The sequence below is a fragment of the Cuculus canorus genome, chromosome 3, assembly GCF_017976375.1.
Source record: "Cuculus canorus isolate bCucCan1 chromosome 3, bCucCan1.pri, whole genome shotgun sequence".
Lineage (NCBI taxonomy): Eukaryota > Metazoa > Chordata > Aves > Cuculiformes > Cuculidae > Cuculus > Cuculus canorus.
In genome coordinates, this window is record NC_071403.1 from 27,413,959 (window position 1) to 27,428,516 (window position 14,558).

General features: G+C 33.9%; 1 protein-coding gene across 2 annotated transcripts in view; it reads right to left on the reverse strand.

The window, feature by feature from the left end:
• Positions 1 to 14,558, reverse strand: part of ASCC3 (activating signal cointegrator 1 complex subunit 3) — a 265,663-nt gene that overhangs the window by 42,700 nt on the left and 208,405 nt on the right. For both annotated transcript variants that reach the window (XM_054061495.1, XM_054061493.1), the window contains 4 exons: positions 13,897 to 14,034; positions 13,675 to 13,795; positions 10,087 to 10,219; positions 7,423 to 7,548 (listed from right to left, as the gene is read on the reverse strand). In XM_054061495.1, coding sequence (XP_053917470.1) covers positions 7,423 to 7,548; positions 10,087 to 10,219; positions 13,675 to 13,795; positions 13,897 to 14,034 — 518 coding nt within the window. The remainder of the gene's footprint in view (positions 1 to 7,422; positions 7,549 to 10,086; positions 10,220 to 13,674; positions 13,796 to 13,896; positions 14,035 to 14,558) is intronic.

Genomic DNA, 14,558 nt, shown 5'->3' on the forward strand with positions numbered 1-14,558 from the left:
GCAGATGAATCCAATCTCTGATTTAAGCTTTATTGCATTTACTGTAATGCTATTGTTAGCACATATGAAAATATGGAATTATGTACTTATATATTACAAACATCCTGCCACGACTGTTTTATTAACAGAATCTGATTTGCATTATTATTTTCTTAAACAGAGATTTTAACATTTATCTTTTTTGCATAGCAATAGCGTAACTGAAAAAAAAGCCTGCATGCTAAATAGCAGTACAATCATTTCCAGATTTTTTTCCCTTGTTATTAATCCCCAGTTATGGAGTTAATTCTCTGATGCTTTGAATGTTCATTTACAATTGGGTAAAGTTGGAGTAAAGCACTACTACCATAAGAACAAGACTGAAAAATCAGTTCTGATAGCAGTAAACAGTGAACTACATTAGACAACAACAAAGTGTATCTATATTGCATTGGAGTATTTTATATGGGTTCACACTGAGATTATTTCAAGTATTTATAATATAGCTGAAGGAAACAAACCAAATATTTATATTAACTAAAAAGTTTTATATGGTAGACACCCACAGATTATCAGCCTTATGCAAAGAAAACTTACTTGTAGCAAAAGTACGCGAACATTGTTTTCAACGCAACTTAATTTTCATAAGAATCTACTGAAGTAATACAGTAATGATAAAAAATGGTCAATATTTCCATCTACACCACTTAACTGCCTGAAATCCTACCACTGAACACATTTAGATTCTGTCTATTATCGGAAATTATAACATTTTGTTTACCTTTGGAAAATAAGCAAATTAACTACATAAGTTGTTTAAGGATGTGAAAGATCTTTTATTTTAAATCTCTAAACCACTAATGATTTATTATTATTTTTCTCTAAATGGAATATAACACTACTGAAATTACTATTACTGAAGCATTTTGTTGTCACGGTATTCAGACTTTCACCCTATCATTTCATCTATTATTGGCAGTACACAACACTGATGATGAATATTGATAAAACAAAGGGAGAGATGTGGGCAATACAATGAAATCCTTTTTTTGAGACTGTAATTAAATCACTAACACAAACAGATTTCATCTTGTGCTCTGCCCAATTTGCAGTATTTCACACTGAATTTGTAATCATAAAACTAATGATGTGAATTTTAAATTTGCTGATATTTGATTTTTTTTTGTCAGAGGACAAAAATTCACTAAATCATTAGTGAAAACAGAGATATCATGACATCAGATAGTATTTTGAATGCACAGGCATAAATGCAAGTTGAATTTTGCATGTTGGTATGCTGCAAGTACAAAACCTGCATCATATGCGAGTTCCTCTAAGAATCTATATTACCTAACTATTTAATTACAGATAAAGAATAAAAACAATGCAGTTTCATGCTCGCTGCATTGAATCATCTAGTCATTATTTTCCCTTTGCTATAAACAGACAGCCTACCTTTTTATCAGCACACCATTTCATTTATTTCACAGTGAAGCCCAGTTTCACAATAATTGACTTGTCAGAAGCTCTAATTTATGAGGCTGGGCTCCGTAAGCCTTCTCCTATATTGGACTCAACCTGCACACAAGCAGGGTTGAATATTTACAATGCTGTTAACAGGTGCTGAGTTGTTTAATGATTCTAATAGCCAGAAGCGTACTGAGAAAGCCAGCGGGATCACAATTACAGGCTGTTTGAACACAACAATTACCCGTCCCCTGAGAGGTGTGAAAGTCAAAGGCAGTTTTATCCTAACAGCATCTAGCACATGGGCTACACAGGCTAACTTCCATTAGTAGTCCATTGGGAAAAAGCAATAACAAACTCCTAGGTATCATAAAAATTTACAAAGTATGTAAAATTTAAACAATCAAAAACCGAAGGAACTTTTTACTGTCTTTTAAAAAACATATTTTAAATCCCAAACACTGTAGAGCTTAGCAAGAACAACAAATGGTGAAACATGAACTTATTTCTCTAATCTAAGGAAGTGTGGAGTTTCATCAACTGAGAAAGAGAGAGACGTGCAGGAACATAAAATATAGATGAAGTTACACAAAACATTTAGGATTTAATGTGAATGGTGGCAATCATTTCCTGTTTAGCTTATGTAAACCTGACCTGAGATCTCTCTGGAAAATTTTTCATCAGCCTTGAAATGGTCCTGCTATAACTGTCAATGCTGTGAAGTCATTTGTTACAGCACCATGTTTTTTATGTTCAGATTATACGGTAGTGATAGTGACACACATAATAAAAACTGGTGGCAGACTCAGCCAAAAATATTAAAAGAAAATACTTGCCAGTGGGAAGGCCTTTTGAAACAAATGCACAAAAAAGACATATCTACAGCACTCACTTTATAGCAAGAAAATGTGCTTTCTGAGATTTTACAGTCCTGAAAGCAGAATTTTGTTATGAACAAGTATGGGGGAAGCACAGATAGTAGTTTTTTTAAATCGCCTTACTGCAGCCATCAGTTGTGCTTACTTCCATCAGCTTGTGGCCTTCAGCAGTTGCCATCTTCAAATGTACCGTGGAAATGGTATCGAGTATATGGCACGACTGATGGACCTTCCTAGCCAGAAAGGTATGAACCAAGGTACCAACTCACTTCTGTTGTTAAGGTATCACTGACTCTGGAGCCTGTGACTGGCTTGCTAAAATGCATTACAGCATGCACAGATGCTGCAGACAGTAATCTCTATCCATGTTTTACTTCTACATTTTCTTGCATTCATATATTTGCTTATGCCATGTATGAGAAGCAGTTACATTGCTATCTTTAATCACAACTGTACACTGTGGTTATTTAAGATCAAAAAAAGAGCCCAGTTTCTATGACATCAGCAAAGTATTCACCTTCACATCAGTGCTTCTAGTTACAATATTCACAAGAAAGTTTGCCTCCCAAAATGTGTTCATAAGATGAGAAATTGGAGGTAACAGGCACATGTAAATTTGCTTCATACTGAATGGGCATTTATTTTTCCCACAATATATTTCAACAGATAATTTGTACAGGTAAATCATATCTAAGAGTAGGAAGACAATTATGTGAATGTACTTTCCGAATGGGAAGTCTCTCCTAAGACTGCAGCAGACTGGGAAACAGGAGATGGCTCAAATATTCAGCAGCCTGGGGTTTCCCAGTCTGAGAGAATTAGAAAAAACTTTATTAGTGCAAACAGTTTGATAAAAGCACATAATGAACTACATTCCTGTACTTTCCACATCACTGTGACCCTAATAATTTAAAAGGACAAGCTATCCCTATGAAATTCACAATAATGCCTATGGCTGTTACTTATGACATATATATACCTGCACAAAGATCTAAATATACCTGTAAAAGAAAGAATCCATCCTGAGAAATATCTGTCCACCAACTCAAATTATGGATACTGGTAATTCCTGCAGTGTAACACACTTGCATCTTCAAATTTTTCCATTTTTTCTGCTAATCTTAGTTAATTTAAGTTTCTTCAGTAATCCCCTCTTCTGATATAATTCTAATCTAGCCCTAAAATTCTGAATAAGTGTGATTTTGTCACTGAAATACATATTATTCCATCCCAACTGGCTGATATTAGCTGTCACCTCAAAAACAGAAACTATATTGGAACAGTATATAATCATGTTTTTTATTTAATGTTTTATTCATGTTGTTAGACATGCTCAGCTAATCATACTGAGAAAAGGAAATTTAAAGAAAAATATGTGTATGATGATAAGAGCATCTGAGATAATTTAATTATAATTTATGCTACATTATTCTTCCACTCCAGAAAACTCTGTAAGACTGACTTAAAGTGGAAAAGAAACCCTTAATAATAATTCTCAGAATGAATTAATAATTTTTTCAGGTCTTCACAAGGAATTTACACAGAAAACTGATTTTATACGTGTGTACATATACACATACACACAGTCTCATATATATCTATAAAGACATAACTCCCTATTTTAACAGTGATGTGATGTGTGCTTTCAGAATATACAAAAATTACCTTTCCAACTGAAAGCTGATTCAGATTAACTTTACATATATTGTTAATTTCTATTTCTCTTTCATGGCACATGTACCTGGAAAATATCATAACCTGACTTACAAAAGATATTTCCCATAGCCATTTCTCTTTTGTAGAAAGTTGCAGATTATAATCTTCTATAAGGGCAAAAGAATGACATGGTCAAGGAATTTCAGCCAAGGAAAGGAGACAGACAAACCTCCCAAAATAGCCCCTTTCAACAAACAGGGCACTTCACTGATGTCTCTTGTATGATCTTGACTAAGTAAAGAACATACCAGCTAAAGTTGTCTGTAAAAAGGGGAACATGTAGAACTTGACTGGAGTAGCACAGAAACTTTGACTGAATGTGCAGATTCAAACTCCTCTACATTTAGGAATAATTGGTTTGGGGAGGGATAGGACAGGGAAGAAACTGTGAGTATTGAGACCGATACACTTTGATAAACAGTTTTATTTGGACCACCCCTCTCAGTTGCACATCATCTCTTAAACAACATGCACATGGCCAGTTAGTATGCCTCTAAACAAAACTAGTACTCAGCTACTCCACTGCCTCAGATCAACAGCTTAATTATTCTTCTTACTCATTTCACAGATTTCAAGATACAGCGGTTTATCAAACAAGAAAATTAAAACAGTTTGATGAAAAGAAGTATTGTAACATGCAAAGGTTTTCAACAACACAATTAAAAAAGCCATTATTACAAGTCTTACAAATTACCTCAAGTGCGCCAGAAAAACTTTCATTATGACCGCATGTTTAGAAGAAACCTAGGATACTTAGAGCAAAAGGATACTTCGATTTCTATCTTACAACAAAGGTAGATTAACATTACTTAAATAGTACAAATTGTAGGCATTCAGTATTGCATTTTATGATACTGGATTGGAGTAGAATAACCCTAGATTTGTTTATGCAGCTTTAATATACAAGTAGCTAAAACTGGCAATAACTGAGAATATAAATCTTCTGCATATTATCTAAGCCCATTATTTTGGGGATTTACAGCATCACATGCAACGACTTTTACGCCAATGAATCCCAAGGCAATTTACCAATCATGCATACCGGAATTACTTATTCACCACTAAGGTACAATCACCTGCTGGCTGGAAAAATAGTTCTTGTTTCGCAGTGAAGAGAAAGTCAACAAAATTGCTTTGGGACAGGACATGATAGAAAACACTGTATCAAGTGACACTGAGTAGGTGGTGTCTAACTATCGAACCCAAAATTCAGCCATTTTCCTCCCCCTCTCATGAAAAGAATAAAACCTAATACATTTCAATTGTTAAAGGCCATAAGTAGTTCTTGTTTGGGAATATCAATCATTTCATATGCCCATATGCGGCACAGTAATGTCCATTACTATACTGCAATTTATTCAAAGTTATCTGAACTATCACTGACTTTTCATAGAACTCTTCAGTTTTCCTTTCACATATCTCACCTAAACACTGGCCACGCTGGAACTGCTTGGCTTGTTGGAGATCTGGAAATACCACAGACAGTAGGTCCAGGAACTCTACTAACTGGCTACTTTAGTAACTTCGGATGAAACTTAATAGAATTTATTATCATGTCAAAGAACAGAAAGCATGCACATTTATTGCATTTGCACTTGGTATCTAGAAGTGACCTCTTTGACACAGCCAGTAATGTCCTTCATTTTTCTCCCTGCATGACTGAGTACAGAAGGAATGCCGAGTACCTCTGTGTGGATGAGATGGGGGTAAAACAGCACAACTTGTAAACTGTTCCAACCTGCATGTGTGGCATTCCAATGAAAGAAGCCAATTTCATTAGAAACTTCAGTAATGCATTCCTATTTGGCCATTATGGACGTGACTAGTCAAGATCTGTTCATCCTGTTTCTCACTCCAAAGGCTCTGCATCTCACTATGAAAGACATCCCCTAGCTTTCTTCCCACAATCCTCTCAAAAAAGCAAGAATATAAGAACTTTTGCTTAAAAGTTGATATTGCAATAACTTCAGATTTAGCTTTCCATGACACTGCACATTAAAGAAACCGCTGAGAAAAAAGGATCATCAGTTAACATGCCAACCTCATACTCCAATGGGAACTTTCTTTTATTTTGGGAAGGGCTATTAAATCAGACGACTACACTTCTATATTCTACACTTAGCTTTGGACTGTATGTTGTGTCTTAAAAATCTGCCTACCACAGATACAACATTCAAAGCTTGGCGAAGACAAATCAGGACAATCATTTAACACAGCAATTCAAAAGCAAGACGTTTTATAATAACATTAATTATTCTTGATATTGAAGAATAGTCTGCAATGGCATAGTATTAAAGTTAGTTGTAGTATGGATCATGTGTGAATTCCAAAGTCATACAACTAAACACATCTAACCTAGGTAAAACCAGGATTTAGCAGTTTGTCACTCTCAGGGGAGAAATACCACATAAATGTATCCATTTTGTTAGTTAAGAAGTGAGAGAACCAAATATGTTTTCTTTAGTTTACACCTCTAACACTCTGCATTTTTTATTTCCCAGGAAGATCAGATGGAAATTCTGTTTTGCAATAGATTCTTAGCACAGATCTAGATCAAAATTAAGGAAGCCTAAAAAAGAATTAAAGAAAATTATTTTACCACTTGCATGCTCCCACCGGGAGTTGCCCATAAAGAACCAGCTGAAAATTCAGCCAAATGTTACAGACATTAATATAGCTTCAGAAATACAACACTCTGGAGTACATTAAGAAATATTTAGTGCTATAACTGTCTAAGTCCTTATTTGCCATATTATTTTGGTGGGTGAATGATCACATGATAGGTAACATACCATTTACCAAAAACAATCTTGTGGCAAAGGCAGGCTGCATTGCTGGAACAGCTCAGAATGATCTGCATAGCAGCTGGAGCTAGGCAGGATGACAACAATCATTGAAAATATTGCACACATGGTTTCACCAGGATACCCTAATGAAAGTAAACTTTATCACAGAGGAACAGCTGATAGCTATTCTCTTATTTATTAGGAAAATCCAGATTTTAATAGATTTTCTACAGAAAACTGGGCAGAACATATCAATGTGGTAGCTAAAAAAAAGAGTAACACATTATAAATACAGTACCTAAAGGAATGTGATAATCTGGAGTTTTATTTTAGGGATGCTGATGTAGTCTTCTCAGTAAGGCTATATTATAGTTGTCACTAAACTATAAAGTTATCTGCCAGGAAATGCATTTATATTTAGAGAAAAAATTATTACAAAAATGTGCACACAAGTTTTATTCCATGTGTGGGCCAGCAATGCTCATACATTGGACACTGCTAAGTATTTTAGGTTCCAACAGCAGCAGGATCACCTTTGGATCAACTCCACTCCCAAGGTACCTTTAGATTAAATTGTATTTGTATTTTATACTCACGTTGGGTTCATTATAAGTCGACGGAAGAAATAAGTCCAAGTGATATAATCCATTGCATCCTGCTTAGAAGTAATAGTTCCAGCAGCAATTTCAGCATTCAAGTGATCAGCCAGCACTTCTAACAAGCTGAAGAACAGAAACCAGGAGAATTTAGCTAACTTTACAATTACAATGACAGGTAATATATTTTGTAGAGTTATGCATTAGAAGTTCATTACTTTTAATTTGAAAATATTATATATTTATATTCCAGTAAAGGAGTAAAAGGGGAAGAAGTGGGAATGTAATTGTGAGGTCAATAATATTTTTTACATGATAGTGGAATGAAGCTCAAATTATTTTTTGATTGAAGAATGCACAAGTTTAAGTCATCCATGGAATGTACTTAGAGCTATTCAGTGATATCTTCTGAATACTGTGTGTTGACCATATGATCATGCTGGTTTAATCCAGTAGAGAATCATATGGAAAGACAAACAGGAAATGAAACAGTGGCAATAGCTTAGCTAATACTTGACAAATACTTCAGGGCTATTAAAATGACATCAAAACTGTTTCCCCCAGATTTTGCCTCATCTTCATCCAATCCAAAAAAAAAAAAAAAAAAAAGCAGCTACTTTTACCCAGAAAGATCTAAACTCAGAAACACAAACAAAGCAGCTTAAAATAATTCTTACAAAGTAAAATACTGCTTAGTCTCATTAAATGGAACAAAGACCTCCATTAGGGTATCTAATGAGACCATGCCTGGCTAGAGTTCAATCCTTAATGATCAACCTAACTTTTTTGTATTATAATCCTTTTTGTTTTCCTACTGTTGTTTCCCTATTGCTAAAAGTAAAGAATAATTTGGTATGAGTAACTGTTTTACTGCTCTCTAACACTGATCACATGCTTCTGAAGGTAAGAACTGCAGATATTCTCCCAAACTGTCTAGCAGAAACCAGACAGATGATTCAATATTTATTCCATAATAAAGTGTTTTTTCTTTTGCTTCTAATGTGCTATATTTCAGACCCATTATCACTGAGAGCACTAAGCCTATCATATGAGTTGTATACTCAAGTCTCACAATTGAAACATAAGCAAAGGCTTTTAGAAAAAACTGTAAAAAAATATGAAGTTTAATTTTACAAATTGGAAATACTACAGAAAGCTGATAAATCTGCTCTGTGGTAGAACAGATGGGAAAACATTCTGAAACTAAAAATCCTCAAAAAAAAAAAAAAAACCAAACAGTTTCTCTTTGAAGTTATGAAGCCTCTTACTTTGATAACTTGATCATAAAAGAGACTAAGACAACTTCAAGTTAATTGGATCACAACCTACATAGAAGTTAATGAGATTGCTATTAATATGTGAATTTTCATCTGAAAATTTATCAAATATTCTTTGTTTATAGCAAAAGATGGAACATATCAAGCTCCAAAGTAAATATATACACACAAAGTGACCTCCTAGAAACACAGAATATTTATAGTATTCAAACCAGCAACAAGGTGTGATTACTACCATTATATAGAAGATATGATTTCTTTATTTTCAAACACCATTTACCAATGAATTGAGAGATTTCCTAGTCTATGCTAGCGCCACACAGTCTGGACATATCAATATCTTAATCACACTACTCTTTTGACGACTTAGCAATAATTTTGAAGAAGACGAACTCCTAGCCTTTTGTACTAAATGAAATATATATGTTAAAAAAAAAAAATGGTAGTTTCTTAAGAAAATGAAGTGCATGTCGCCACATTCTTTGTTTGAAAAATTATATGTCTGTCTGCGTACCAGAGAAATTAATCTTCAAATACACTGGCCCTTTTCAACTACATTTCACAGGCAGATAACACTTTCAAGCTCCTTCAAATTTTCTTACCACAGGTCCCATTATTGCTTATTTTGAGGGCTGAAATTTCCTTAGGAGAACAATACTGTGAATTCTTCATCACTGAGAAAAGCTTTCAGTAATGCTCATGCTTTATTAGATTTCTAATTCCTCCACGAAACATGCATCTATAGGAGACTGATGTAACTAGTTCTGCTTCTTGTTGAATAATTAAGTATACTATAAATACCAAAACCAAGGCACGAGTTACATTATGCTGCACAGCAAACTTCCCTCAATTAAGTTGAGAGAGGCTGCAAAAAGGTGGCGTTTCTATATTTCTGACAAAAATATTGCAGTTTTGAAGTGAAAAATGTGTTGAAAGTATATTAGAAATAGTTTACACCAATTAGATTTCTTTTTGAACTTGTGAGATTTTGAAGAATGTCATATCTGTAGTGGTAAAAAATTCTAGATAAAAAACGCTAGAAATTCACCCATTTTTTTTCCTATTAGTAATTTGTCACAGAATTTCAGAAAGGGTTCTGAGAATCATGGAGGCTTGCTCTACACACTGGCCTTGAAGAACAATTTGTGCTTTCTTTTGAATGTCAGAGACAACACTCAGAAGCAGAGAAGCATTTGCAGTATTATCTGAAATAGACTAAGGAGCTTGACAGTGCTTCAAAACTAATGGATTTTTCTGCCTAAATATGGATGATAATTTTGAAAATTATTTTCCTTTAGGATATATTCAGCACAGAAGTTCTGTTTCATTTTTCTCTATCCCTCATTTGTAGTATTGCATATAGTTTTTCTGATTGCTTTTTCTATACCTTGATTCCACTGGGAAAGGTTCATAAAGGAATTTTTTGTAGAAGTCTTTCTTAATATCATGAACTAGAATTACAGCTTTTCCTTGGTCATCAAACTGTGGTCTGCCAGCACGTCCCATCATCTGAAGTACATCTGCCAAAGAGATAATAATGTATAAAACAAATGTATTTATCTGAATGTATACATAAATGTACTTAAGACTGTATAATGTACAATACAGCACATTTTGGATTTCTTTGGCCTCATACGTCATATTGGTTTTGACATATCTGATTATTGTTTTCCATCTCAGATAAATTTATGATGAAATTCTTTCTGGCAGAGACTATCTTCTTGCATACTTTAAGACCACCTCCTGCAATAGAATCAAAGCTTATATCTAATATAAATTTCTTCTATTCTCCTTCCATTCCACATCCATCCCTCATTTGATCACATGCAATTAAAGAGGATGAGTGAGAGAACTCAGAAATCTTACAATGGCAACTGTCTATTATTTCCTAATTGTCAAGTATTTGACTTAAAAGTTCCATATATAAGCTTTTCTGCTATGTCTGATTTCCTAGGTTTTGAATACTTTACAGGAAAAAAGATAAAAGCAAATTCTAAGTACTGACAGCTATTATCTTTACCACTCAAACTTCAGGACAAGTTACAGTAGTCATTAGCACTGGAGAAAAGATGGTTTTGTATCATATGTTGTCCCTATATCAGATCACAAGATACAAATTCAAACCCAGGTACAATTAAAGCTTATCTCTACTACTCTGCCTACATGTCATCCTTGTAAATACTAGTTAATTATTTCTATAAACACTTTTTTTTTTACAAAACACACTCAACTTGCTACCTAGACACAAAGATAAGTACGCTTATCATCTGTTTTGTTTATGTCTTCTCATAATCTGAGAAATGCATCTGCATAGGTTCTTTTGTGTCTCACTCAACAGAGCTCTGATTCCTTTTTGGTTCCTCCAGCTGCAATTTAACTTTGAAGAAACAGCAATGAATAAGTAAGTTTTAAATCTTTTTTTTTTTTTTTAAAAAAAACTTCTTGTGTTTTGTGTATTCTCTATGAGCTCTATCATACCTGCAAAACATGTGGCTAGCAGTACCTGGCATTTAGAAAAGCAATTTCTTTGGCTTCAGAACCAATAAGCTTTTGGCTCAGTTGCCAGTTGGGTAAGGGAAAAGCCAGAGGGTGTAGAATGGCATACAGATACAGATAATGATAGAAGAAACAGCCTGATGACAATAAACAGTTTTTAATAACGCATTTTCACTCGCACACCCATAAGACATATACACAGCAATGTTTTTTATCAGTTTATTCCTTTTGTTAAATTAGGAGTGACATGAAAATGTAAAATGGAATTAGTCTGGAAATTATGTTTCTGAACAGCTATGTGCACAGGAGGGTGATGAAACAACTTCTTTCTATTCCAGTAGGGTGAATTAAATTGTGCATAATACCATATAGGAAATGGACTTACCAAATAAGCATCAGGAAATGACTTTTGCCAGTATCCACTATGTAATTATCCAAAACCAATGTTTTCTTTACTCACGATATGTTGCTTGGCTGCTTTTAATCACTGGACTAAACTCCTGAAATGTTAAATATGATCCAACTGGCTGACTAAACGTCTACTAACAGAAAAGGCCCTCCCCCAAACCTCTGAGTTCATTCAAAGAAACATTTTTACTTATTTTGAAATTACTGAACACTCCAAAACGATTAATTCTGCCCTCAGCTGCTACCCTGGAGCCAGATGCATCCCTGATACAGAAAGGTAACTTAAGCAGGAAAAAACCAAGTTATATCATGAGGGAACAAGTGGAGGTATAGCTTAAGGGCAGCATTAAAGACAGTATTGTAAAATTTTGGAAATATTTCAGAAAGAAACTCATTACATTTTCATTTTATTGCTGCTGCAAATCTGTACTACCTATCCACAGAACTTCCAGATGCATAAATATTCTCTAGAAAGTTAAAAATAAAAATGCTCTAACTAAACCGCACCATATGTTTCTTCATAAAGTAAGGAATTTGCATTTTCTGTTGCAGCACAGACAACAAAATATAAACGCTTCCATCACAGATGGTGGTATTCCATTCATCCCCACCAAGTCATACCGAAAATTCAGAAATGAACAACCTCCAATGTCCAAGTCACTTAGAATCAAAAAGGCAATAAAGCGTAAAAGTATAAGTGTGCCCTAAAACCTTTGTGAGTACTTGTACAACAGATTTCTAAAACAACATAGTAAGTCTTTGATGCTTATTGAGTTTCTGATTTCTTTCAAATACATTATTTTCTCTATTACTTCTCTCTGGCAGTCCCACAGATTCAACATAATATTCAAAACTTCAGTAGATTTCTTTCCTCATCGCTTTTCTTTATTCAGTTTTCACTATCCTTGTCAGGACGAGTGCGATACTACTTCTCTGCAGACTGTACTAAGTTTACATCAGCCTAAGTCTGTCACAAAACGCAAGTGTGCAGGGCTAAGCTCTCAGGTCACAGCAGAATCTCTGAACCAGAGAGCTGGTCTGGAAATTGATCCCAAATTTCCTCCAGAGCACTAATCACTAAATTAAGCTCTATGACGGGTTACTTGGAGAAGTAACTTCTGTAGTATTTTCAGTTCAAGCTTTTTTTCATTAGTGAGCTTCTCTTGTTGAAAAGACAGCATGTAGTTAAAAAGATGCAAGCTCTGTATTTACATTACAAATAACATTAAGATTGTCCTTATGTGTACACATCTCTGGCATAATATAGAATTAATTAATAATAAACTTTCTCTTGTGAAAAGGGAAAGCAGAACAGGAAACCTGGAATAAATTTAGCTTGTCCTCATTCTTCAAGCTAAGTACCATCTAGACAAATATCTTCCCTGTCTGAACTCCGAAAGAAGTTCTTCTGTGGTTCACTTTCTTAAGCTTGTTGAAAACATTGCAGAACAGTTTATGAAAAGTGGAGTTTACTGGAGCCAGAAAGCAATAAAAGTCTATATCAAACCAGAAATTCAAATATTTAATTTATCTGCTTATTTTCGAAGCATCACTTACTTGAAGTACCATTTACATCACTGAAGATACTTAGACTCATTTATGTTTTCTGTTTACTGCCAAGTGACTACGTATAAATTTTTATGTTCTCAAACACGTGTGCTTCAACTGTTGCATTTCAAAACAGTTGAGTGTTAGAAATCTATTTCTATTTAAAAACATTTTCATAACGAAAAAAAATTTGATGTATGAAAACTGCCTTTTATACAATTAACTAGGTATGTAAATAAGAATTTATATTATCCCTTTAATTGTTTAATGTCTGTTTGAGATAATACACATTAAAGGAATTTAGCATGAATACAGGTTTGCAAAACAAAAATATTTTCAATATTACTTAAAGTCTTAAGAGTTCTTTTACAACTTGCATTAAACAAAGAAACCCTTTCCTCAGCACTCCTAATGTCTACTCAAATTACGTATTTTAAGTGAACAGCTACTAAATAATTAGATCATTTGCATATGCTTGAAATACATTTCAGCATATGAGCATTTCCATAATTTATGTGAGTACCTGTAATGGGATAATCCACATAACGCCTTGTTTTTCCATCATAGTATTCTGTTCCTTTAACAATTACTAAATGAGCTGGAAAATTTACACCCCAAGCTAATGTGCTTGTGGCAATAAGAACCTAAAACAGAAAGAAAGATTAATGAGGTATATGTAATGAAAAGCTGACTTTTAAAATTCCATATAAATCTAATTATGGCAGGATTCAAAGAACAAATGTACCTGGATTTTGCAGTTCACAAATAATTCTTCCACAGTTTTCCTGTCTCTTTCATGCAGACCTGCATGGTGCATGCCTATTCCAAAAGCAAGTGTCAGCTTCAGATTTGAATCTCTAACTGTCACTATAATGTCATTCATCTGTAACAGAAAGAATGGTTGCACGTTTTAAAACAAATTACTTAAATTTTAAATTTTTAGGTTTTTTTTTTTATAGCAAGGACAAATTGTTCAATTTGTTTATACAAACAGGAAAACAGTCTTCAGTCTCTGAACAGTCTGGTTTTAGTCTAAAAAAAATCAAACACTATTTCATGATGAGAGGAATACAAAATGCACATGACTCTATTGACACACTAAGTAGCACAGACAAGGAAATGAAAATGCTGAAAATATCTTGACAGGTCTGGCAAATGCTGTGCGTTTTGCTCTGTGTTTGTTTAATGCAATCCCTAGTATCAAAGGGGTTAGAACTGATATAAAAACATAGCAAATCCCTGCAACCAGTCACATAGTAGTAGTAATGAAAAATTGATTTGGCTCTAATGCTATGAAAAGACAGACATAGTTCTTCAAATTCATAATTCTGCAATTATTATTAATCAAAAAAGTTTCCTATTTACATGCCAAAATGCAAATTAATTAAAAAAATTTTTTTTTGAGTG